The sequence below is a fragment of the Pocillopora verrucosa genome, chromosome 14 (genome assembly GCF_036669915.1).
Source record: "Pocillopora verrucosa isolate sample1 chromosome 14, ASM3666991v2, whole genome shotgun sequence".
Lineage (NCBI taxonomy): Eukaryota > Metazoa > Cnidaria > Anthozoa > Scleractinia > Pocilloporidae > Pocillopora > Pocillopora verrucosa.
This window is the reverse complement of record NC_089325.1, coordinates 17,531,170-17,558,194: the sequence shown is the minus strand read 5'-3', so window position 1 is coordinate 17,558,194 and position 27,025 is coordinate 17,531,170. Positions and strand designations below refer to the sequence as shown.

Below are 27,025 nucleotides of genomic sequence, written 5' to 3'. Positions count from 1 at the left end.
AGCAAAGAGATTATTGAGGTGCTTGAGGACATGCACAACAGGTCAAAGCCAAACAAACCTTTGCAACTGCATTCAATGCAAATTTTGTAGTTGCCAATGCTGATTCATTTTAAATGAGGAATAGTGTAAGAAGTCCTCTAAAAGAAATATTTTGGGCAAATGTTGTTCTTGTATAATTTATTATAAAACATACACAATGTATTTTGTTCTCAAAATGTATTTTGACATAATAAAACAGATTCTTGAGTCAAACTTATTTTAATGTGTTTTTTCAACCAGAAACCCCTTAAATTCATATATGAATTTTTATATTTTATGGGAAGTTAAATTAAAAGCAAAACTGATTGCATAAGGCAGAAATACAAAGATTAAAAATTGTCAGAAAAAGGTGTTGCAGATGTGGTCTTGGATGACGTTGTCATCCTCTGGACCACAGAAGCAAACAAGATTAGGTTGATCATCAGCCTCAGCATAGCCATCCACAGGTTCCTTTCTCAGAATTGCAATGTTGTGTAAAATTGCACATGCTCCAATGATGATGAACACTTTTTCTGGCTTCATTCTGATCTCAGAATGAAGCAGATGGAACCTTCGCTTCCACCAGCCAAAGGCTTGTTCTATTGCCACTCTTGTTCTTTTGTGGGCACTGTTGAACTCTTGCTGCTTGTCAGTGACTGGATTTGGGTGAGGGGTCATCAGGTATGGCTTGCAAGGGTAACCACTGTCACCCAACAGTAAACCATCTTTCAGGGACCGGTGTTGGATATTAAGTTGTTAGCTAATTCTTGAATCCCTAAATATGAAGCTGTCATGGGTGCTGCCTGGCCATCGTGCTACAACGTTGGTGAACATGCCTAAAATGTAACAGCAAATAAGTTATGTGACCATTTCTTACCTATGATGTAGAAAATCTAATCTCGGTTTATAACAATAATTTACTGCAAAGAGAAATGACAATAATTGTGTCTATGATGAACTGGGGTAACTGATACAAATATTTAGTTTACTCAGAAAACTTTTCATTATTTGTTTAATCTGTGTTTTGAAATTTGGGAGACTGCATCATTTTGAAATCTCTGTTGGCCATTAGCTGTGCAATATATTTACAAATAGTGGTGTGATAATTTTGGTTAATTTTCCATATGTGTGTTTGTAAACCAACTCCACCTATAACATTTGAACCCAATGATTTTCATTTATTTTTGTTTTCAAAAAAGTTGTCAGTTGGGAACAGAATGTGTGAACCTAAATGTTAAGCAATATTTTGACTCAGATCTTCTCCTTTTTATACCCTTAATTCCTACTCAAAAAAAATTTTTTTTTTACTCCCGTATCCTGAGTATGTGAAACTGCAATCTAGTAACTCCCAACAATGCGACCCCATAGCAGCTGGGTTTCTTGAAATCTTAATCTAAAACCTTCTATAAGGAGAGTAGCCCTCCCGGTCAAAGGTTATTTTGCAATTTTTATAGAACACTAATTGTGATATTTGAGTATTTTACCTACCTTTGTGATTGCAAATTGCTTGCACATTTATGGAATGGAACCCTTTATGATTGACAACATCGTTTTCGTTTTCATGTGGTGGCTGAATCTTGATGCAAGTGCCGTCAACACAGCCAATCACCCCAGGAAACCCCCCCTTGGTAAAAAATACCGTGTTCGTTTTGAAGTATCTCCTCTTCGGTCGATGGCCACTTGAGGAAGTTTCTTTGTTTCTGTGTAAGGGCAAGTGAAACTTGGCTGATTATATGGGACACAGATGACTTTGAGTAGCTCAGAGTATCTCCAATAACTTGAAGAAAGCTTCTGGAGGTGAAAAAGCGCAACGCTACAAGGATTTGCACAGTTGTCGAGTATACCATGCCCGAAATAGGAATCATTTTTTAGTTTTTTTGTTTAGTACGGATGATTAAGGTACTAAAAGAATTAAGCTGATTTGATCAGACCTATTTATTTTGCTTTTTTATTCTTTTATCTGTAACGTTGTTGGAAGGCTGGGCGACGGATTACAGATAAACGAAAACGGTGGAAAACACTCGATACGTGAACACAACTTTTAATCAACTAAAAACACGCTTTCATCAGGGTTACACTCTTATGTCAGGGGTGAATACTTCATGTAAAACAAACGAAATATCGTCACATCCCCTTGGCAAAAAAATAAATAAATAAATACGAAATGCTAGCTAGAAAGAAAATAAGTCCTAGTGACAGTCCAAAGTCCTACTCAATGTTCTTAAGTCCTATCACTGTTCAAGAGTCATATCTGACTGGTTTCTTAACGACTCTGCCACTTCTAGTGGTGGTAACAGTCACTGCTGGCACACTGGTAGAGACTCCAGAAGCAGGGACTGAGACTATGTCACTGGATCTAGTCGCTCACACACTGGTTGACTCTGGCTGAATGACAGAAGAACTGGTTGGTACCTCAGCAACGGACTTTCTGGTTGGTGGTACTTCGGAAGCAGGCTTTCTAGTTGGTACTTCCGGAGCAGCAACATTGCCACTGGGGACTACTCCTTTTGGTTGCTGTTGCTGTGCAAGGTCGGTTGAAGACTCCACAAATCGTGCTCTTAGGAACGGCTCTCTGGTCTGTCTGAGGTGTCTTCGGTTCCTCCTGTAGGTACGACCATATTCTGTACGGACCTGATATGACCTAATGTCAACTTCCTTATCAACAGCAGCCCTTGTCCACTCCTTTGAGTTAGGTCTCAGCTTCACACACACTACATCTCCAGGTTTCAATCTGTTCAGCTCTTTGGCACCTCTGTCATCGTAGTAAGCCTGTTTGGCTTTCCTCTCCTTTAGCTTGTGGGAAACACCATGTACCAATCCAGGAACAAGCAGTCTTGAAGAAGTTGGGACCAAAGTTTTGGTTCTCCAACCAAACAATCTCTGAGCAGGACAGCTTCCAACCCCCTCAGTCGGAGTGTTTCTATAATCCAATAAAGACAAATTTGGATCTGTTCCTGCAAGACGGGCTTTCTTCATGATATTTTGAGCAGTTTAACAGCATTCTCAACTTTGCCATTAGATTGAGGGTACCTAGGGGAGCTTGTGAGGTGCTCAAACTCATAGGCTAGTGCAAATTCCTGAAACTCTCTTGAACTGAAAGGTGGTCCATTGTCACTTATAAGCTGATCAGGTATTCCATGTCTAGCAAACTGAGACTTCAGCCTTGAAATAACCTCCTTGCCTTTCTTTCCAAAGATCCTGTCCACCTCAAAGTAATCTGAGTAGTAATCCACACAAACTAAATAATGCTTATCCTCAAAGTCAAAGAGATCACAGCCAACTTTCTCCCACGGTCTGCTCGGAATTTCATGACTGATCATTGGCTCTTTCTGTTGATCGGTTTGGTAACTCTTGCAAACAGAACAAGATGAGATGAAATCCTCAATGTCCTTGTTCATTCCAGGCCAGTAAACCACTTCTTTTCCTCTCCTCAAACAACCCTGAATACCAAGATGACTCTGGTGCAGTTTCTGCTTAATTTCCTCCCTCATACTCTGTGTAACTACCAATCTTTCACCCTTCAGCACTAAACCATCCTGAACAGACAGCTCATCTCTGAAATGGAAATAGCCCTGGATACTGACTGGAACTTCTTCCTTAGTGTCTGGCCACCCAGTCTGAATGATGGTTTTCAGGAGCACCATTTCACTATCTGCCTCGGTTGCACGCTGAACTCTGTCAAGGCCTTGAGGACTGATTGATACAAAACTCAACGCATCAACAGCTTCAATTTCTTCCTCAACAGGAGATCTAACATTCACTGTAAGAAAGACATCCTCCTTTGAACACTTGATCTGACCATGCAGAAGGTACGCTCTACTGAGGGTGTCGGCCAGATGGAGAAGAGTGCCTTTCTTGTACTCCACTTCAAAATCAAAGTTCTGCAAATGCAGCATCATTCTCTGAAGATGCTTAGGAGCACTCAACAAACTCTTCTTAAGTATCAAGTCCAACGGTTTATAGTCAGTCTCCACCTTGAACTTTCTGCCATAAAGATAAGACTCAAACTTCTCGACGCCAAAAACTATAGCCAAAAGTTCCTTTTCCATCTGAACATAATTGCAATCAGTTTCTGTTAGAGAACGAGAAGCATAAGCAACTGGTTGCCCATTCTGCATCAGGCAAGCTCCCAGACCATGTTGAGAAGCATCACACTGCAATACAGCCTCTACACTTGGGTCAAAGTACTTTAAAACAGGTGCAGAACCTATCACTGCTTTAACAGGCTTGAAGCACTCACCCTCGACACTTTCCTCCCAAACAAATTCAGCATCATCTTTAAGCAAGATTCTGATAGGAGTGGTATGCTCTGACAACCCAGGTGCAAATTTCTGCAAGTAGTTTACCATCCCCATAATTCATCGAAGGCCTTGCTTGTCAGTAGGTGGTGGCATGTTTAGTATTGCCTCAACTTTGGCTGGGTCTTAAATAACATGCCGAAATAACATGGCCAACATATGACAGCTGGGCTAGTTTGAACTTCATCTTGTCCTTGTTCAGCTTGATGTATCTCTGTCGACAACGCTGTAACAAAGCCATCAATTTACGATCATGGTCTACCATGGCTTCATCATCTGTGTCACCAACACCAAAGACAATAATGTCATCTGCAATGGTTCTGACTCCATCAAGTCCTTCAAGTGCCTCATTAAGTCTGCGCTGGAACTCCTTTGGTGCAGGTGCTATGCCAAAAGGCATTTGCAGCCAACGGAATTGCCCCCACGGTGTTGCAAAAGTTGTCAACTTGCTGCTTTCATCATCTAACTGCACATGCCAGAAGCCATTTTTCACTGAAAAGACTCGAGCCTTACATAAGTCAGGCAACAGATCATCAATAACTGGCATGGGATAATGGTTCCTCTTCAGCACTTTATTTAAAGGCCTTGGATCAAGACAGAGACGGATCTTTCCATTGGGCTTCATGACCACCACTGTGGATGATATCCAATCGGTTGGCTCTGAGACTCTCGTAATGATACCTTTCTCAACCAGGCTCTCCAGTTCTGCCTGATACTTCTCCTTCAGTGGCTTACAAGCTGGAAGTTGAACTGCAGGTACACACTGGTCCACATGAAGGTGCAGCTTGCCCATCAGCATACCCTCACCCTCAAACACATCTTTAAATTGTGCAACAACTTGACTAACTGTGTAACCCAGTGTCTCTCTACTAGCAAATTCATCAACTGTCAGAATATTCTGCATGTTAACAGTAATAAGTTCCATACCCTGAATAGCAGATGCTCCAAGAACAGGCTTATTCTCTTCACTTACAATCTGAAATTCAAGATTGTACTTCCCATTGTTCTTTGAATTACGCAAACTTATCCTCCTCTTTCGAAGTGGGTGTATTTGCCCATTATAAGCCCGAAAACTTTATATTTCTTTTATCTCTTCATCTACATCAGTGCTGAGGAATTATTCATTAATGAAATAATCAGTTAAGAAGAAGATCAGTTGATAAGATGAGTAGTCTGCACCAAGTACTACGGTTCTAACATACACGCACACTAAACAAATGAAGAACAAGCCATGATGAGTTGTCCAGACCAAGTACTACAGTACTAGCGTACTAGCGCACTAAACATGCCGATGTGAGAGTCTGTACCGAGTACCAAGGTACTAACATACATGTGCACTAAACAAATGAAGAACAAGCTGTAATGAGTTGTCCGGACCAAGTACTACAGTACTAGCGTACTAGCACACTAAACAATCCGTGGTGAGTGTCTGTACCGAGTACTACGGTGCTAACACAGGAAAAAATGGCATATTCCCTTATTGGTAATTAAATGGGATATTAATGGGTTTCTAAAAAAATCCCAAGAAAAACCCAAACATTGCCTAAATTGGAAATGTGAGACTGTTCCCAATGTCCATCTTGTTGGGTATTGTAGATTCCCACTTTTGGGTATTCTACAATATCCCAGAATTGGGAATCGCCTTCAAAAATGGGATTTTCATGGGAAACAAAAAGGGAATTTATAGCAATTTCCACTTTCCAAATTGGGAATTCAAATTGTTTTATGTTGGGTTATTTGAAAATTACCAATTAAAACCCAAACATAACTTGAAATGGGAATTCAAGAATATCTTAGTCCCAATATCTACAATTGTTTGGGATTATTGAATTCCCAATTTTTGAATATTTTCAGCTCTTCCACCATTGGGAGCTCTGATTTTCATCAAATAGGCCTTCCTTGGTACTGAAGCTATACCAACAGTAGTAATTTTTAATTGTAAGATAAACCTTCCTTAAACAAAAGATTTCGCATCAAACTTCTCACATATTACATCGCTAATAATAGCTGAGACAAGCTAATTTAATATATATAAGAATTCCAGTATGTTTGAGGAAGGTTTTTAATACATATTGATTTGTCTACAAGATAAGGATGAAACCCTCTCTGTGTAAGCCAAGAAGTAATGTAACTCCAACTTTCCATTTTATTAGGACAATGCAGTACAAAGCAGATATGTTGCCATTAAAAGTATTACAATAAAACAATATATTTTATAACAATGCAATAATAAGTAGCTTATATATATATAATTGGCCTTCTGCATCAACTAGTGTTGAAAAAGCATCATGAGGGCTCTCAAATGCTAAGTATAACTAGGCCAGTGATGTGAAGTCAGTTGACAATAAAACAATACAAATTTTACAACTATAGTCTTGAAGTTTATTATAAATCTGAATACATGATCAATGGTGGAGTCCTAAACTTGCTATCAGAAACATTTGAGAAATCTGCCATGCTTAAGGATCAATGACCTGCCAACTGACTCCATACCACACAAAGCAGTTATCCAAAGATAGATGTTGAAAGATCTGGAGCTGGCTGAACATGGTGTGTATTACTAAAGCCAGTTATAATTCAACTTTGTCAAGATGTAGAAATGAACTCAATGCATTCCTTACATATCACTATACTTTGGTACAAGTGCATGCACAAAAATGAATATATATAAGGTTAATTAATATGTGCAATATTATTGCAATATGTTTTAACACAACATTATAGGCAAATACTCAAACGTACCTGCCAGTTAAGATTTCTGGTCTGCAATGCAGCTTACTCTTAAAAATGAATCAACTTCAAGTTTATCTCAATGTTAATTTGAAAGTGTACTTTTCCTGGACCACCATCAATCAGTGGTACATTAATGTACGTAGGGTTAATATTCAACTTAAACAACAAACAGCTGGGCTCAAAATAGTAGGCTGCCAATGACTAAGCCAAAATGCAGACAAAATTTCAGAGCTATGACAAGTAAAGTAACTCTGAAGCATCAAATTAAACTGATCTTTGATTGTTTTTCTTTTCTCATTGCCACAAATATGGATTCATTCTTCGGCAGTGTTTCAAAATATAACTGGTGGGTGATTTTTTTCCATCTTCCATAAACAAAAAGACAAGGGAAAATGCCAGACAGCTGTTTTTCTATTTTAAGCTCAATAACCTGTGAAAACTATATCCAGGGTTCGTACCCTTTTTTGGACTAAAAATTCAAGGACTTTTCAAGGACTTTTCAAGGACATATTTTTTATTTTTCAAGGACTCCACCAACTGCAAAATAAAAGAATGTTCACCTTATCATAGTAGCGATTGTGCCGAGCTTAAGTCGAGCTAAAAGTCTATGCCTTTTTTAGTTCATCCACAACATTCGCAATTTTGCACTCAAGGTCTTTGCGAGCTATCTCCTTTTCTTTTGCAGTTCTCCTCAAACTATTTGACTTTGTAATCCACACAAGTTTCCCAGTGTCCTCTGCTTTCTGTGCAAACTCGTCTGCCAATTTAACAAGATTGTCAACATCACTGTCTAAACGCCTTCTTTTCTTTTTAAGTTCGTCAAGTTCATCGACTAGCTCCTTTCGCTTCAGTTCTACACCCTCAGAGGTTTTCTTCCTCTTTTGTTCATCAAGATATGATAAATACTTCTGCCTAGCTCCTGCAGCTGACAAAAGAAGTGGTTTGTTGATTGAAACAGCAAGGACACCTCCCACAGATTGTACATGGTCTTGTACCAGCCTTTGAGCAATGAAGGAGCGCTCTTGGAGGTTCTCGACTTCCAGTTGCTTATTGACTGAGAATCCTCTTTCGACACTGGCCTGGCCATGTGATAATATCAGTAGCTCTGAGACTACTTTCCACAATGATTGGTAGGATCGCTTCTGTCCCATGTGAAGATACAGAAAGGAATCAAGTCTATCATTGTTAGGATCATAGTCTTTGAACTCCGACGGAGAAGAAGAGGGGACTTCCATAATGAATTGTCTAAATAGTTCCAAAAGGGAATCACATTCACCTTCCGGGACTTTCTTGGCATTTTCAAGGGTAGTCAAAACTCTCTTGAATTTTGTGATGGAAACATCATGGTCACTCATCATGTTTCTTGGATCTAAGCAATTTATATTCCTTACAAGGGAATACTGAATTGGTGCTTTGGCAATCAGTTTGCAAACTACTTTCATAAGGAACTCCTTGCATTCCATCTGAAACTGAAGCACTCTTTTCTCTGAAACTGTGGACTTTGCAATCGACTCCTTGATCTTCTTGTCAGCTGTAAACCCCAGGTCAATCTTGGAATGAGAGGCATGAATGCTGGAGTCAGCAGGGTCAAGTTTTGTAAGCTTCAATGGGGTTTTGGCTTCACTGATAACAGTGGTCTTAATAAATCTTCTCATTAATCCCCCAAGCATGCTGTACAGGTCTGTAGCCAGGAAAGGAAGCATAGGCTTGTCGGTTTGATAGAGTGTCAAAAACGGTGTCACTTGCTTGGCTACTGATAGGAAGAAAGCGACTTTTGCAGTCGTAAAGGGATCTGCAACAAACTCTTGTACAGTTTCAAAGGATTTATTCTGTGGCTGTGGAACTTTTCCTGCCCTTGCACTCTGAACATACTTGACAACACTGTCCCACATACTCTGTGTACGTTCTGCAACCAAGACATTCTCCAACCACCTATGTTTGCAGAACTTCAAAGCAAACAGTGAGTTTCCTGTTACTTTGGTGTAGTCCTCTCTCCTTGCCGGACTGTCCTGAAAAAGCCAGTGAAGGCTGGAGAACAACCTGTCTAACTGCCATCCTGATGCCACAGCACCATCCTTGAATGCTCCATGAAGAATGTGTAAACCACAGCTGCCAATGTTCAGCATGTGACTATTATGCTCCCTTTTTGCCTCATCAGTCAGCATACTGTAAAATTTCCAATTAACGTTGGGTCCATCCATTGACAACTAGTATGAGAGAAAACATTCCTTGTAATATTGAAAGGGAAACAGATTATTTAATTTAGTACTTGCATTACGTCCCAGAGTTCGTGTCATTGTCCACCTAGACACGAAGTGAACTAGTCATGGATGCATTGGAATTGTGAAGATTTGCAATGAAAGAGTGTTGATTTATTTAGACCTTAAAGGGCAGAAAACCAAGTAAGGTGTTTCATTTCTATTTAATACAATTTTATCGCTTTTTGGAACATTGGCTAGATTGTGAACGCACAATTTATATTACATGCAATAAATTAGATTAAGTAATCTTGCATCTTTCGCCCTTCTACAGCAAAATAATAACAGACATTGAAAGATTTTCATGTTAAAAAAAATTTAACGCAACTTCTTGTAATTATCGTTCGCCGGCGAACGATGAAATTAAATGCCAGTCATGAAAACAATATAATTGATTCCAATTTGATCACACCTTTTTAATAATGGCAAGACATAGGTCTTTCAAAAGAGTGGCAATATGACAAAGAATAATTGAAATTAGGTAATTGTGTGAAGACTAAGTTTGTGCTATTGCCTATTTCGAAATGTCGATAATTGAGGGTAAGAAATAATACAACTTCAAAGAAGCATATCTTGCAAACAATTTCATGGATTACCCAAACATAACGAGAGTTGCATCCTACCTGATAAACTTTTTTGAGAGGAATTCCTTCTATGCCTGAACGAAAATGAGAAAGCATGTCCTCTGCTGTTCCATGCCCCATAAACACTGAGGTATAATAGCGACTTTCAACTTCGTGTTTGTCATGATTCCATGAACGAATGTGAATATCCATTTGCTTTGACTGGCACACGCTATTCAGGCTCTCGTCAAACATAAGTACATAAGCTTCTTCTTTTTTCACAACGTCCTTCAAAAGTTGTTTGAAGTGTGGAGCGAGCCCAAAACAGATCAAGTATGCACATTTCTTTTCTCCGCATGTAAACTGACTCGCGATCCGACTGTCAGGAAACATCGCTTGAAACAATTTGCTCGTACCTTCGCATGATTTATAGGAGTAATGAGACATTATCACCTTCAATGCCCACAAAATTTCTGCTTTCAAAGTCTCATCACGAGTGACAATTCTTTCCATCACCGATGAACCAGATGAACTCGTAGTACTAGACTTTGTGGGGTTGAGCGTGTTGTGTTCGCCACTTTCAGACGAAGCGGATTTTGAAACTTCTTTGGCATCGTCACTTGTAGTTGCTGGTTGTTGAGAAGAAACGCCAAAAAAATCTGGAACGCTTGCTAATGACCTTTTCTGGGATGTCAGTGTTTGATGTTTTTTTCCTTTCAAGTGACTTGTGAGCGCTGACTCTCCCATGCTCGAAATGTCAACATCCTTCATACACACGATGCATTGCCTTGACATTCGAGACATTCAACCAATCAGAGTGATTAATAGAACCAAGAACAGGACAAATGGATATGGGCGATTGATCGACATGCGGAGTGGCGTTACGATCGTTTGTTATTTGTATCTTACTATTATGTGTTGCTACGTTTGTGCCAGTTGCATATATTTTCAGATAAGGCACTCTAGAATCTAAGTTGGATTAAATTAGCTACAAATTTCAAGGACTTTCCAGCACTGACTACAATTATCAAGGACTTTCAAGGCCTTGAATTTTTATTTTGAGATTCAAGGACTTTCAAGGACTTTCAAGGCGCGTGCGAACCCTGTATATCAATGGTGCATGCACAAGTAATTTCAGTGTACAAGAACTACAAATGAAACTTCTGTTAGAGTACCAACTGTTTTCCCTGGGTAATTTTTGGTGAAATACAATGCAACCTCATCTACTTTCCCATAAATAAAATATGTTCCACTGTTTGTATCAGCATGGAAATGGGTATCTATAACCAAGACTTTACCAGTGCCATCACTTACAATTAAGACTGACTTTTTATGGCAAATAAAAACAGCAAAATGTTGCCCTCTTTACAGGGAGAACTGAGTAAGATTAAAACCCAAAGTGCATGAAAAAGGATCAGTTGAAGGCGATAACCAAACAGGTTTCGTTTCTGAAATGTGCATATGTTTCTCTAGGCTTGTTTCATATATTTCCCCCACATCATGAACATCAAGAAGTATGCCCGGTTTATCAACATATCTATCATATATACTATTCCCTTCAGAAATCGTTTCTGCTACAGCAGAATGCCACTTATTACAAAGCCTTCCATGATGTGGCAGTAACAGCTTACAAGATTTTGATGCCAATTCAGCAAGAAATATAGAGATAATCGTACATGCACTACTTCCTCTTCTTCCTCCTAGTTTTCCTTGGCTTAACTGTTCCTTGGTAGTCCAAATAAGAACTAAAAAGAAAAGTCCTATTTCAGCCACTCTTTTATATCTGATACAATGTCCTTATCAGAAGACACGGTTACATAGCTGAATGTCAAATTGGCCAAGTTGCAATTTTCTTACTCATTGACAACTACATATTCCTTGTCAATAAATGCTTGAGCAAGAAGCTTTGTTACTGATGGCTTAGATTTCCCTCTGACCCAAGCAACTTTAAGATATCAGCAAGCTGGTAGGATCTGCGTGTGTAGTTTTACATCTTTCATTTTTGTTTCTTTAAATACTGCCATTGTGATGACTTCAGCACTTTTAACTGAGAGTTTATTGCACGAACTCTGATCCACTGAAAACAACAATGCAAGAAACAACCGGAACTTAATCTCTCGCTATAGAAAAATTAAACTTATCAAAAGAAATAAAACAAAAATTATGTCATTGTGTAGTTCCAGAAAATCTTCATACTCCCCCCTACAGAAGGGATTGCAAATTCCTGGGAGGGGTGGGGGGGTGGGGTGGGGTTCTCAAAGTCCAAAAAATTTAAAGAAATGTATCAAGTTTAATTGGACTTTCCAGAGGGGTGGGGGTTCTTGTAAAAGAATCCCTTTTGTGGGGGAGGTATGAATATTTTATGGAATTACACATTACCCTTTAAATTTATAATTGACCATTACCATTTGTGCCTGATCCTTCTTCAGAGTTATCGTCAGCATTGCTTGACCTGAAATCTTCAGTGTCACTCTGATTATCTGACTTGTGATCACTTTTGTGCCTTTTCATCTGTGAGCACGGTGGGCTTCCTTCACCTTCACTTGTATCTCGCTTGACTTCCTTTTATCCTAAATAGATGTGTTCCATATAGTACATGTGAGAGAACAACTCTGCACATAAACACACAAAAAAATGTATGCTGTTAAGGGTAGCTTCCTCTTTTCTAAATAAGTTAATATGGAGAGGGGTCCTTTGTTTAAACATACTTCCTCATAATTGTATCCGAGGGTGACCATCCTCCTTCTTTCATTGAGCACTGACATTATATGTGACCGGATACCCTCTGCAATTAAACACATGATGGAAGTTTGAAACATTATAAAAGCGAAAACAACTTGTCTACATGTAGCTACAGTGTACCTTCTCCAAAGTTAACTTCTTCAATTGAGCATGAATTGGCCAGTTGCTTCACTAACTTGTCTAGTCGTTTTCTTGCCTCTGGATTGCTTCTAAATGTTGGGATACTATTACCAGGAAACTCATTTTCTGTGGCCTTACGGATGCGTGGTCGTCTAATGAATAAAAAAGAAAAAAGAAGTTAGTAGGATGTAGCTTAGGGTTAGGGTTAGGGTTAGCTTAGGGTAATAAACAGTAATAAACAGTAATAAATGCAGCAGTATTAATTCTTGAGGCACGGAGTATTGGATGATATTTAGCAGTGTCAAAATACCCTAGAAAGAGCAAGAAGATAAATAGTCTTAAAAATACCACCACATACAAGCTTCAAGTACCATGATTTCCATGTGCAAATGACCAGATATTGAATATCTATTGGTCTGATTTGACTCAACACTAAGCAAATGCCTGTTGTTATGATACTCACAGTCGGAGACTAAAGGCCTTGCAAAATATTTTTTCTTCACATTTCACTGAAAACATTTATTTTCTATGACAGTGATACTGTAGTTACATCATGCTTACACTGTTAGGTAAATAGACTTTGTAGCAGGATCAAGAGATCTGATATCTGGAAGGGTTAGTTTTCCTTTTTGTCTGCCATCCAGCTGTTTACCCGCCACAGAAGTACAAGCATTTACAGATCCTCTTTTAGTGACTAGTAAAAAAGAAAAAAGAAAAAAAAAAGAGAAAGGAGAGAACCATGTGAGGACATCGACAATGCAAGCTATATACAATACAAGCATGGAATTCAGTTACTGGTAGAAGCCCATGCCATGAGAAAAATAAAGAAAACGTTCTAAAATTACTCTGGAATTTGCACTTTCAGAGCGGGAAAAGCCACGTGACACCGTGAAGCCCGCGAGAACTTCACTGACAGATGTATTGGAAACTGAAAAGAAAGCATTTCTCCCAGTTAATCCTTTGTGATCAAATGCTAAATTTTTCGCCTAGTGGGGCTAAAGAAGCTTACGGATTATAAATGTTTCACAGAAACCATTTTTCTCCCTATGTCTGCCTCACAGTAAGCTTAATCTAAAATATTTAAGCTCAATTCTACTAACCTAGCTTCTGAACTGATGAAGAAAACTTTTCTTTCTTCCCAATCGTGTTAAGGCCAAGCCTTTCCATCGAGTTGTCGTTTAGAATGCGTTGGGAGAGTAAAGTAGTTCCGGTTATTTCCTCTTCCACAAATCTCTTCGCAATGCTCTCATCGTTGATGATGCTCATGACCCACCCCTTTACTTCCTCGCACGTCCACTCTGAAGTTTTGAAAAAACACCACTGTCAATCGGGAATTACAGAAGAGAATCATTTTGCATTAATTTCGAAATTGAAAACTAAACGACAACTTACCAGAGACATTTATATCTGAAACAATAACATCATCACTTTTTCCTTCCAGCAAACTGGCGGGAAAGGGAAGCTGTTTCGGTCTAACTTTTTGTTTCTGTGTACATGTTCGTAGGCTGTCGTTTTCACTTGATACATCATCAGCGTCTCCACTTTCAGGGCTGTCCATTTGGGATGAGAAACAATCGTCGGAAGAGGAAAGTCTTGGTGTTAGAAAAGCACGAGAACGACTCTCACTGTGTTCGCCCACCATTTCCTTTAACTGAATGCTAAAAGCGCGGGAGAATGTTTTTTGTAATATATTACCTCTCTTGAGTGGCTAATTTCCCCGCCTCTGTTCTTTGGACGTTTCTCATTGGTGGCGTTTAGTCACGTTTTCGGTAATTTACATCTCCGCTGATATTTTCACCGTCGGCTCAATTTCAATATGGCGGATGAGCATGCACGATCGAGTGTTACAGGAAAAAGTTCTGTGCATAATTCGAAATGTTCCTCATGCATCATTCGAAAGGCAAGGGAAACCCTCTTTTAACTTAAGAGGCAATCAAGGAAAACTCGAGATTTGACAAATTATGGCGTTTTGCTTGGATACAACCTGGGAAATTTGTATTTGTATCTGCGAGGATTCCCAGTCAAGGAATTACGGCCACTTCGTTCCATGACCACTTCGTTCCAAACCACTTTGTTCCATCCTTTGGTCACTTCGTTCCACCATTGTTATAGAACTCAGTCTTTCGCGCGTTCGCATTTTCATTGTTTATGTAAGTAATTGTTATTAATTATCTACTTTACCTAGGTTTCTCCTGTTGGTCATTGCTTTCATTTATATAGTGGCTCCTAAAAGAGCCGTTTTTTTTTTGTTTGGTATACTTAATTAACTTATTTTTACAACTCTACTGGTCCATTAAGATAAGAGCAGGCCTTCAGTAGTCGTCTGGCTGACCTTTCCCCGGCCTTGTACTGGTCCCATAGCTCAAATATTCTCTGCTGTAGCTCCCTATACTTTCGTCGCTGGATTTGTCGCAGCTACTCTCTGATACCAGGCGGATCTGGATCACTGTCAGTTTCGCTTCCCTGTAAAGAAGCTGGATTAGGAGGTACATGGGCAGTTGTGCTCTTCCAGAAGCTCGCCGATTTAGGCCATTGTGCAACCTTCCACGTCGTTGTTCGTTCGGATGGCCTGTTTGTAGCACGTCCAGTCTGTTGGAGCCCAGGTGCTGCCGTTGATCCAAGTGCTGGATACGTATTCAGCAAAGTCGATAAGTGTTCCCGACGCCTCGTTGCATAGTGCTTCGAACATTGGACGTATTTCTCGTTCTGGTAAGAACGGCAGAGCCATCATTTTTCTGACGAAGCTGTACGTCCCCCGGTTGTGGCGGTAAGCGGTTTGGAGACCGAGGTCCTGCACCTAGTAAATAATATATAGAAACTTATTCGTATAAAAAATATAAATCTAATCGCATTCTGTTGTACTCTGATTGGCAGCACTACTCACTATCTTTTCATTCGATTCTAGAACGTGTTTTTAAGTTTTGAACGTCCGTTAGATTTATACTTAAACAATCAAATTATTTGCTCTCAATTTCTATCGTACTATAGTTCATTCAACTATCAAACGATACAATTGAGCACATGAATATTGAATCAAATTTATCTTACCTTTCTCCAGAGGGCTTGCGTCCAGTGAAACACACACCCATGGAGATTGGCGTGTGGGAGAACTTTTCTCAGGGCCGCCCAGGTTGCTTTTTCGAAGTCCTGTGTGATCTGCTGCACTTTTGGGACTGATGGCAGGATTTCAATTAGTTCCTCAAAGACCTTGCAGTAGTCTGACTTTTTGCGTCCGGACATCAACATGAACAGGAGCGGGACTTGTTTCACGTGGTCATCCTTTCTGATGAAGGCATTCACCGTCATAAGCTGACTGAAAGGTCCGTGGCACAGCTTGAATGTGGTGTTGATGTACCAAGACTTGGCACGGGCAAGGAACTCGAGCTGCTGATCAGCGGCAAAAACCAGGTGTCTCCAACTCCAGACTCTCAGGTCAGCGCGCAGGAGCTCTGATGGGATACGGTCAGTTGCTAGTTCAAACTCTAAGTCCTGTGGGTCTTTGGGTCTCAGTCTCTGACGGTGACGGTTAGCTGCCCTTCCAATGTTTTCTGGCCTGGGCAAACTGGGGCACGGGATGTCATCAAGGTCTTCTAACAGGACGTCTTCGACGATGGCGGACGCTGGTTTGAAGACATCTGCGACTGCTCTGGCCTTGACTTTGGAAGTGATCTTTGCGGCTGACGCTGCTCCGACGTCAGCTGGATGGTTGTGTGCGTTGGATCCGAGCTCGTATACACCGTTACCACGTTCTATGACGTTGACTCTACATGGGTTGACCTAGTAAAAAAGAAAACATTTTTAACAAGCTTAAAATCTGCATTTTTTTTTTTTCAAAACCTCTGTTGATACCTTTTGTCCCATCTTTAATTTAAAGATCTTACTTTAAACTGGCGAGTAAAAATCAAAAGTCAATTAGCTATATTTACCTTAAGTCTTATGGTGCACACCCAGTCGGTTGCATTGGCTCTACGACGTTTGATGCCATAGCTAAAGCTTCTGCTGTCTATCAGCTTGGGACGTCCTTTGTTGGTACAGTCGTTAATGACCTGGAAACTGATGTCCAAGGGGTTGGAGAGGTTTTGCCTCGCGGTCGGCGATTCAGCTAAGGATGACTCATCATCCACAGGTAAGTCGGACTGATTGGCTGGAGACGGGGGCTCGAAGTCAGGGTCAGGACTGAATGGTAAGTCAGACAGATTGGATGGAGATGGGGATTCGAACTCAGTGTCAGGACTGAATGGTAAGTCGGACCGATTGGCTGGAGATGGAGGCTCAAAGTCAGCGTCAGGACTGGCTGGTAACTCGGACTGAAAAAGAGATAAAAATATGTAACAATTAGATCGACTGAGTGTAACAGGAGAGGGAAAATATTTGGAGGGGTAATAGGGTAAAATACTAACAAGAGATTACATTAATGTACCATGGACTGTTCTAGTTCATCATCGGTAAACAGTAGGGGAGTACTGTTCAGGATGGGGTTCTCGCACTCCACACAGTGCCAATTGATTGATTGCCCGGAACGGACTGCCCCACGATAATCAAGCTGGGAGATGCCCGTTTGACAGGTACGGTGCTGCCAACGCTCACATCCCTCACAAAGGAGGGCTTGTTGACGAGGACAAACAAGGTTATCGCAGACAATACAGGAATCCATTGTGTAGTAGTTTTTAAAAAAACTGTTTTTCAACGATTACGAATGATGACTAACTGATGATTGGGAAGGTAGCTGAAAGTTGATTTGACTGCGTAAAGGCTTTTAATCGACCTTTTATGAAGTTGTATAGGATCCAATAATCAGTCTCACCTTTAGGCACGCGCGCACAAAGCACACTAAACAATAAAACTAATTAACGTTGTTGCCTATTGTTTCCGTTATCGCACATTTAATGACCAAAAGCATCAAAGCATTTAAACTAATAAATACTGTAAAGAAAGGTTAACTTAGTGATAACAAGCAGGTTCATCTTTACTCAAGTCTGATAAAAAAGTAAAGCGATGTTGAAATAATGAAATCAAGGTTTACTTTGGTCTGGTTGCTATGATCAACGTGTATACGTATAGTTGTTTCCGGTAGTCCCAGATTCCACGCACACGGCAGGTACTTCACAAGTTTCAAAATGGCCGTCACAACAGATGGCGTATACCGTTTACTAGTTTTGTAAGATTAGAAGTTTATACGCTTAGTTTACACTTGGAACGAAGTGACCAAAGGATGGAACGAAGTGGTTTGGAACGAAGTGGTCATGAAACGAAGTGACCGGATACTGTCTCAAGAGCGACCGCATTCAGACATCGTAAGCGTGAACATAGTTCAAGGGTAACTGGAAATTTAGGCTTGCACAAAGAGGAAATAGAAGGCCTTGAGGAGTCATGATCTAGTGAAGTTCTACAAGCTGTAGACCAAGATCAAGAGATGTTTGATTACTCAGACATATTCGTGGATAGTCTTGATTCTGGTACTCCTGAAGAAAACGAATCGAATGAATTACACGTTCATGCAGGTGATATAGACCCAACCAGAACAATAACTGAGCAAATAATAGATGTAACTCTTGATGCTCTACAATTGCAGCTTGAAGTAAAATTGTCAAACATTGGATTTGATCATATCTTGGACTGGGGAAAGAAACTATTCATGATGGGATTTAGTGAGCAGTATTAACATTTGTGGCCAAAATGTTGGAAAGATGCAGAGGTACTTTTGCATTCTTTCGGCTACAGGGATGCTAAAAAGTACATAATTTGCCTTGATGAGAGCCACAGATGTCACTTTGGTTTAATGTCATCAAAAGATGATTTATGTCCTCACTGTAACAAAAAGGGAACTATTCGTTACTACTATCTTAGCTTAGGTCCTAAGATTAACCTCTGGGCAAGTGATCCTATGTTTTGCAAAAAGGTGCTGTCACACTGGTTTGAAAAGGATCATTGGCTTGGACAAGAAAATCAAGATGGTTGGGGTTTCACATGCAAAAGTGAGATATGGGATGGAAGACGTTTCTCAGAGCTTCAGTGGTTTTGGAATCCTGAGGAAGAGTGGCAATTACCTGCCAAATGTGATAATTGTGGTGGGGTTGTCTCAGTCCAAGATATCAATTCTTCTCCTGATGGAAATGATGGACAAAAGCTGGTAACCTGTTTATCCTGTGCAGTCAGTTTCCCCCATGTTATCCAGAAAGCAACTGGAGATCCAAGAAACTTAGCGTACATTCTTCATTGGGATGGATTTCAGCCATTTGATGGTAAATACAATCATGGCTCTGGAGCTATTGAAGTTCAGATAGCTAATATGTCCAAGGAAGACAGACAAAAACAATCTGAGATATTTGTTGTCAGTTTTGCGCCTGCGTATTTGCTGCCAGAAAGAAGGCCGATATCTCTGGATCCATTTTTGCCACCTCTTCTTGATGAAATTGAAGTTGGATTTATCAATGGCATCGCAGTTGATAATTATAGCTTTACATTGCCTAACTTCCCTTCTGGGCCTGCAAAATTAAGGCATCTTATTTTGTGTGTTACTGGGGACCATGTTGCTATTTGTGGGGTTTGTAAGGGAATTTTCTATGGAAAAAACCCTCGACGCTGCAAATGTGGAAGTATCTTGGACCCTGGTAGTAATCACTATTACTATGGAAATTACCGAAAATCGACAAGGTATCCATGGCCAAAAAGAAACATTCATGTTGAACTTGAAACATTGCAATTAATTGAACAGGAAGAAAGAAGAACTGTGGCTCAGGAAATGGCAAAAGAATCAGGATTTACTGGTTTGTCTGTGCTTCATCGTCTCCATGCATTATATGGTTTTGATTACCGCAAACACTGTGTTTTTGATGTTATGCACACGGTTGCTCTTGGAGTTGTAAGAAATAACCTTAATTTCCTTCTATCTAATCAACTTTTGGATCAGAAAGTACTTCAAGAAAGACTATTTAAAGTGCCCTGGACTGCAGAATTTCTTTCTTCTCGATATCCGAGCAGGCTTTCAAGAATAGGGTACTGGAGAGCTGAAGACTTTCAAAAGTTTGCATTCCCCATCTCGGAAGTAGTTTTGGGAGGCCTTGTTTCGGAAGAACATTTTGAAACCTGGGAATGTTTAGCAAGAATTGTTGAGTATCTGTATTGTCAGGGAAGAAATGGGTGGACCATTGACTCCACAGCAATTTTTCACGAAACCGTTTTAAGATATAATATTCTACTTGAAGAAAGCCAGGGATTAACTTACTGTCATGCTGTCAATCATAACCTGACACACATTAAAGAGGATGTGATAAACTTTGGTCCTCCAGATAACTTTTGGTGCTACAACTTTGAGCGTGCAGTTGGTCGCTATATTGCAATATCAACCAACTTCAAAAATATTGAAATAACTTTTGCGAGGGCAGAGTTGCACAGAGAAGTTCTTAAGGTGCGTTCTTCCTTGAAAGCGCAAGGAAACTCTTCTGCAGAAACTGTTTCTTATCCAAAGGAGGCACACTATGGATCTCTAGCTGAATTGGAAAATGCCAAACAGCATTTCAGTGATGAAGCAAATCACCTGGCCAAAATTAACGGTATACTAGTTGGAGCATCAAAACCTGTTCATTTGTTTGAAGAAGTGCAAAGGAATTCCATCCTTGCTCAATTTGGCCAGGATCAAGGTATAACAGGTGAAAGCCTTAGTGATGTGGCGCAAGAATGTCGTAGTATCTATTTCACCAGTGTTAATGGCAACAAAGGAATGCTTTATAGAGTAGGTGAAAACATAATTGTTTCTGCTGAAGATGGCGATGAATGTGTTTTAACTATTACTCAGCTGCTAAGGACAAACGTAAGCCACGAATATCATTTATTTGTTGTTGGAGATTGCTTCCAGGCAGTGATCTATAGCTCTGAAAAGCAACTCCACCAATGGAGCAAGGGAGCCTTAGCAAGGCCATCAAGTACTGAAAAGATTGTCCATTCTTCTAAAATCCAGCGGGTTATGCTTTTTCCAGATCCAGAAAATCTTAATGAGCCAAGCATTTACATTTGTATCGACTTTCAGAGACAGTGCTTTCCACTCTCCAGTGTTACTGTTCCCTGTTATCCTGAAGTGGGTGATATGTTACTCATAAAGGGTGATGACCCAGACCCATGGAGAGCAGTGGTGTTAGCAGTTCAGGAAAGGACTCAAACTGTCCAGGTGCAGTTTTATATACCCCATCCTCGTTGGGGTAGGCAATCAGGTTTCTGGGTTCGTGAAGGTACACGCCCTCAGCAAGTACACTTCAAAAGTATACTTGGCAGATCTGCAGGAAATTGGCAGAGTAATGGACGAATGTTTAAAGAACTCTAAGGGACATTGCTGCTGTTTCCTTGAAAGGATTCATGTTCAGGCAATCAGTCATCATCTTGGTACAGGTATTAACTTTTAATAACTGATGATAAGAATGCAGATCTGGTTACATACGTTTTACAGTTTACACAGCAAAAAATGTATTGGCAAATGACTTGACCATGATTTTGATATGCCCAAGACATTCTTCAATAATTCAAAGTCAACATATCATTTTTCAGGGTTTTAAATTTCAAACAATGTTATCATTTGGAACTCTCTTGATTTTTATGTCATAGTCAAGTCAAGTCAAGTCAAGTTCCAAACATGCAAACACATTGTAATTGCCATGCATTTCTGTACACGTACTGATGAAATTCCCAGCTGTTGGACATAAATCTCTTAGAGGAAAGTATAGAAATTGTGCATTTTAACATTGAATGATACTGAAATCACTGGGAGTATCCCTAGTATGGTGCTCAGGCGCTTTGGATGTCCCCTTCTCCACTATTGCTTTTTATTGTTGGAGTAAAGTGTAATAAAATAGAAGCAGTCCAACAACCTATAACAACATTTGGGGAAGTTGTCTCGAAGCCTAATGCTTCACCCATATTTTTTCCAAAACAATATCATTTTGGCAAAGTTGCTTTTTTACAAGTTTGAGAAATTGCCAGTTTTGGAATTTTGATATAAACTCTTCCTTTTTTACCTTTTGCAAAGTTCCCAATTTGAAATTGATCTTTTGGGCAGAAGTTTCCACCAATTTACCAAAGTCTGCAACACTATTCCCAATGTTGGGTTTTAACAATGGGAAATTTATTGAAATTCTTGTGTAATACCCAGGATTGGGGTTTCAGTTTGGGAAATAGTCTTAAAAGTCCCACTAAATTCCCAAGATTGGTACACTGCTTTTCATGTAATAACCAATATTGGGTTTTACATCGGGAGTTTCTTTATTATTCCCAATTTTGGGAATTTGTACTTTTTCCTGTAACAAAATCCTAACTAATTCCCAATCTTGGTGTATACTTTCCCACGTAATACCCAATGCTGAGTTTTTACTTTGGGAATTTCATGCAAATTCCCATGTAATACCCGTTATTGGGATTTAACTTTGGGAATTTCTTAGAAATTCCCAATTTGGGAATCAGATGTTTTTTCCTGTGTAACGTACTAAGCAAATAAACATGCCGTGGTGAGTGTCTGTTCCGAGTACTAAGGTAGTAACGTACTAAGGCACTAAGCAAATGAAGAACAAGCCGTAATAAGGTGTCTCTACCAAGTACTAAGGTACTAACATAGTAAGGCACTGAAAAAATGTAGAACACGCCGTGATGAGTTGTCCGTACCGAGTACTACGGTACTAACGTACTAAGCAAATAAACAAGCCATGATGAGTTGTCCGTATCGAGTACTACAGTACTAAAGTACTAAGCAAATAAACATGCTGTGGCGAGTGTCTGTACCGAGTACTAAGGTACTAATGCACTAAGGCACTAAACAAGTAAACACTAAGGCACTAAGCAAATAAACATGCCGTGATGAGTTGTCCGTACCGAGCACTACAGTACTAACGTACTAAGCAAATAAACATGCCGTGATGAGTCGTCCGTACCGAGTACTACAGTACTAATGTACTAAGAAATAAACAAGCCATGATGAGTGGTCCGTACTGAGTACTAAGGTACTAACGTACTAAGAAGTAAACATGCCGAGGTGAGTGTCTGTACCGAGTACTAACGTACTAAGGCACTAGACAAATGAAGAACACGCCATGATGAGTTGTCCGTACCGAGCACTAAAGTACTCACGTGCTAAACAAATGAACATACCGTAGTGAGTGTGAGTGGTAACTGTCCTAATCGAAGTTTCTCCGTACTCTCCGGAACGAATGAAACAGAAAATGTTCGAGGCTGACACCACACTTTATTACCCCTCTCTTGGGATAAAAACGATTAGTGTATAAAACATCTCGATTTTATCTCGTTCAAGGTAACATATTCAAGCTAGTTATCTGATAAATAAGACTTCGTCGAAATAGCTTTTTTTTTAATGCTGACCTCGAAAAACCGAATCGTTACATGACTTAAAAGTCATCCAGAAAAGACCCCTGAGGTTCTGAATTATAACTAAACGTTTTTATGAAATATTGATTTCAGAGGAAGATAAAGCGGATAATTTTAACATGGTTCGAGGCTGATCCCTTTTCCCAAAAAGATACGTTTTCAAACAGAAAGAGATACTTGTTGACGGAAAATAACTATTCTAAATTAGTAGGAGTGGACGTTACTTTTGGGGGGAAATGGGTATGGGAGTGCAGTGTTTCGGAGAAGATGATGTGATCTCATTCTTATTCTGTGTGGTAAATTAGAAGTTGCGAAACGATAATTTTGCTGAACTGTCCAGGACCCGAAATTGTTCAAATTCTGAGTAATTAGCTTCTCTCATACCAGGTAGTTGCCTCAGCATTCTCTCCATTCACTTCAATGGGTTCCATAATCAATAAAAAGTAGAAAACTTCAACAAGACACTTGTTTACGCGTATCATAGTGATTATGTCTTCTTTTTCTAAGCTTAAGCGAGCAAATGATAGGAATGAGTCGAATCATGGTCCAGTTACTAGTATCTGTTGTTTCATGAATTGTACCGTTTGAGGATGTTGCTCTCCAATTCTTTAGGCAGCTAACTTTGCGATTGCACTATTCATGTGAACGCGTGTTTTATTAGCCATGCTTTTCATTATAAATACCTGCAAACTAAAAAATTCTAATATTTTGGTTCTTTTGACAATCATGTGATAGCTCTTAGCAGTAAAGCAGAAACGAGGTAAAGTATTCCAACATAACTCATGCCAATTTTTAGGTTCTTTTAAAAATATAGAAAAAATCTAAACAATATTCAGTGACACCCAATAGCTTCTACTAAAGTTGTACAGTGCTTCATTGTAAGATATCACTTCGGATTTTAAAATTCCTGGTCGAAATGAGTACTGCAAATGCATACTTAGAGGATACAAAAACGAAACACAGGAACTAGCTCAATGGGTTAAACTGGTCAAAATGGTCAAATAAGCTGAACTGGTTCAACGGCTTACAATGGTCAAACTAGTTGAAATCGCTCAAAATGCATAAACTAGCTTATTGGTCAAACGAACTGAAATGGTTCGTGTTTAATAATAAGGTCATACTACCTGAAATAAATCAAACCAACAAAACAAAGAAACTAGCTGAATTGGCTCAAGTGGTTAAAATATCGTAAAATTCCGAAAATAAGCCCCAGGCTTATATTTTTAAAAGGGCCTTTTAGAGGGGTTTATTTTTTTTTAAGGGGCTCATTATAGGAGGGACATTTGCATTTCAAAATTGACTGGGCTTATAATTGGAGGGAAATTTGTGTCAAAATTTTTGAATGTGCAACTAGTAATATTAGGGTTTTAGCTAGAAATTCATCAATCACACTGAAAATGCCAAGTTCAAACACAACAGCAATAAACTATATTAGAACGGAAATACAGTAAAAACAGTAACGTAGTTCAGGCTCAAAGTCCATGATAACTATGAAAGCTATGGTGACAAAAATAATTCAAAGATAGTCGGCACAGTAGTGAACACTTTCTTGAACTCTGGAGTATTTCTCCGTTCAAAACAACATAAAGGCCATAAAGGATAAAAAGAATCAAATATTAATGTTTTGCAGAAATCGTCAATAGTAATTTAAAAGCACAATTGCGCATCGTTTTCTTTTCAAAAAAAAGTTGGTACTTGAGATATTTACCACCTCAAAATGGGAATGAGAAGGCTCTGGATTAGAAGAGTATTTTTATAATTGGCAACAAGTAAACAAGATTATTATCAGAGAGGCCATGGGGGGTTCTGAATACCGCAAAACTGCAAACAAAATAGAACTAACTCCGTATCACTCAAAAATATTACCAAAGCACCGACATTGCGATATAAGTCTCTGCATTTAAATATTTTGGTTTCACTCATCTTTACCACACGCCTGTCTTTGGCTGGCTGACAGTGCGTGTGATGGAGGTCCAGGGTTCAAGTAAAATATTACCCAATACTATTAAGATTAACTCCGATTTATTGCTTATTTTGTTGGACAATTTACCATGGTTTTATCAAAATCTAGTTTTTAAAAGGGTTAGAGAATAGACTACAACTTGGAAATGGTTTATTTCACTGAAAACCGTTGGTTCGAGCCACACTGCATTGGTAGTTGTTCTTCACCGCAATACCACATTCAATAACAAAAAATGGTCAACTTAGTACCGGACTGCCTTACGCAAGTCTGCTAGGTTCCAGTCCTTTAATAGAATGCTAGTACGTTAGTATGCTAGTCATTTGTGATAATTCGTGAGGTGATGTTAGTGCGCTAGTACGTTGGTACACAAGACACATGCATTCCTTTAATCGAATCCTAGTACGTTGGTACGCAAGTCATTCATGCTTGTTCGAGAAGTGTAGTTAGTACGCTAGTACGTTGGTATGCTAATGACTCAGTTATCATACGTACTGATAGTACTGGTGAACACCATTAGTACGGTAGTACTAATGACTAAGCAAAAAACTAAAAAGAAATCTTTCCTAAAACAGGCAGCATATCTTGTCAAGAAGGCATGGTCTCGAGATGTATTTCTTTTGAGATCATTGCGAAGGAGCTCATATAAAAATTCTATGGACTTTCCACCAAAATGATATTGACTTCTAAATTCTTCATCAAGAAAATTTGACAGGGAAAAGTCATCTGGTATCCTTAATGTCCTTTCTTTCCTTTGTGGGGCCATTTTGTTTTGTTTGGAGAAAGGTTTCCCTTGATTAGTGAGTTAATTCACCTCGCTAGGTGTGTTAAAGTTAACCTTTATTTTAACCCTGGGATAGTGCTTATCACGCTTTGAGGAACAGAAACTAATCTTGTGTTAAATTTTAATCTTGAGTTAGGGCGATTTAATTGTGGGCTAGTGCTAATCAGCTCTTGGACAACCAGGGCCATGTGATTAGAATTTGATTAATAAAAACCTTTTAAACTTGTTGGTTGTTCCTTTTTCTTCTCACAACCTATTTGATTGATAGCATATTACTATGGTCGCCATTTTGTAGCAAAATGCAAGAATGTATATGTGTCAAAGTCAACAAATTGATACCAAACTCAACCTTTTTCTCTCAACATCAACACCATCAACATGCCACTTTCAACATTGTAGTAACTCTTAAATCAACAAAGAAAATCACTTTGACAAAAAGTTTATTTTACTTGGTGATCAACACTCTGTAACTGCCCTCAAGATCAACAAACAAAAATTTCCATCAACAAATTGGGTGTAAAGGTATAAAACAGATTTTCACTGGAGAAGCAGACAGAAGAGTACCAGTGTTCAGCAATGAGATTTGGTCAATCACCTCTTTGAAGTTTTGGGGAAAAGGATTTCCAAACAAACACACCATTGACATCATACACCCCATCCACTAACGATTCATGTACCTCATTCTCGCCCACATCTATTTCACCACCTTTGCGTACACAAGAATTGTTTTCCCCATCCCCGTCCACCTCCCTGTCCCAATCTTCAGGCTCATCCCAAAGCAAAGTAGAGTGGTCACCATCCCACTTTGGCTTTTGGTTCTTTCACTCTACACCGACAATGAGACAAAAAGGTACACAAACATATCGACTGAACAGACATGACTTGGCTACAAGCTTGTATAAGCATAAAGGTACCCAGACAGACAAACCACTGCAAGGACATGGACGTGGTCATTCACTTGAGACATCCCATAACCACTGCACACTTGCAGCATGCATGGGTTATGGACCACATCCACCCTACACATGCTTTTACTAAGTCAAATGTGCCCTCCACTGTACTTAAACCTTTTAAATATGCAGTAAAGGGAAAAAGTATGGTTGATTAAAAAAAAACATGAAAAAGTTTCTGTTTTGAGATACTGTGAATAGTCAGATACATTGATGTAATTGGTTTTGTATTTGAAG

At 39.4% G+C, this 27,025-nt stretch overlaps 2 protein-coding genes and 2 pseudogenes across 2 annotated transcripts; all 4 read right to left on the bottom strand.

Moving 5' to 3' along the window:
- Nucleotides 1–378: 378 nt before the first annotated feature.
- LOC136278298 (putative nuclease HARBI1) lies at nt 379–25,820 on the bottom strand (annotated as a pseudogene).
- Nucleotides 7,571–10,515, bottom strand: LOC131782105 (uncharacterized). Its single transcript, XM_059098818.2, has 2 exons — nt 9,931–10,515; nt 7,571–9,256 (listed from the first exon to the last, which is right to left on the bottom strand). Exons 1-2 carry the CDS (start codon nt 10,381–10,383, stop codon nt 7,655–7,657), a joined length of 2,055 nt encoding a protein of 684 aa, XP_058954801.2. The 5' UTR covers nt 10,384–10,515; the 3' UTR covers nt 7,571–7,654.
- On the bottom strand, nt 15,007–16,038 carry LOC131772793 (uncharacterized; annotated as a pseudogene).
- LOC131772792 (uncharacterized) lies at nt 16,063–17,386 on the bottom strand (the record flags this gene model as incomplete). The annotated part of the gene is made up of 3 exons (XM_059088750.2): nt 17,153–17,386; nt 16,659–17,039; nt 16,063–16,509 (listed from the first exon to the last, which is right to left on the bottom strand). Coding segments are annotated over exons 1-3 (1,062 nt in total), but the record flags the coding sequence as incomplete, so codon positions are not given.
- Nucleotides 25,821–27,025: the final 1,205 nt, after the last annotated feature.

Coding starts and splice junctions, on each gene's coding strand:
- LOC131782105 (XM_059098818.2), bottom strand. CDS start 10,383: ATGGAAAGAATTGTCACTCGTGATGAGACTTTGAAAGCAGAAATTTTG. Junction 9,257..9,930: donor CTCTCAAAAAAGTTTATCAG/GTAGGATGCAAC, acceptor CTCTCATACTAG/TTGTCAATGGATGGACCCAA.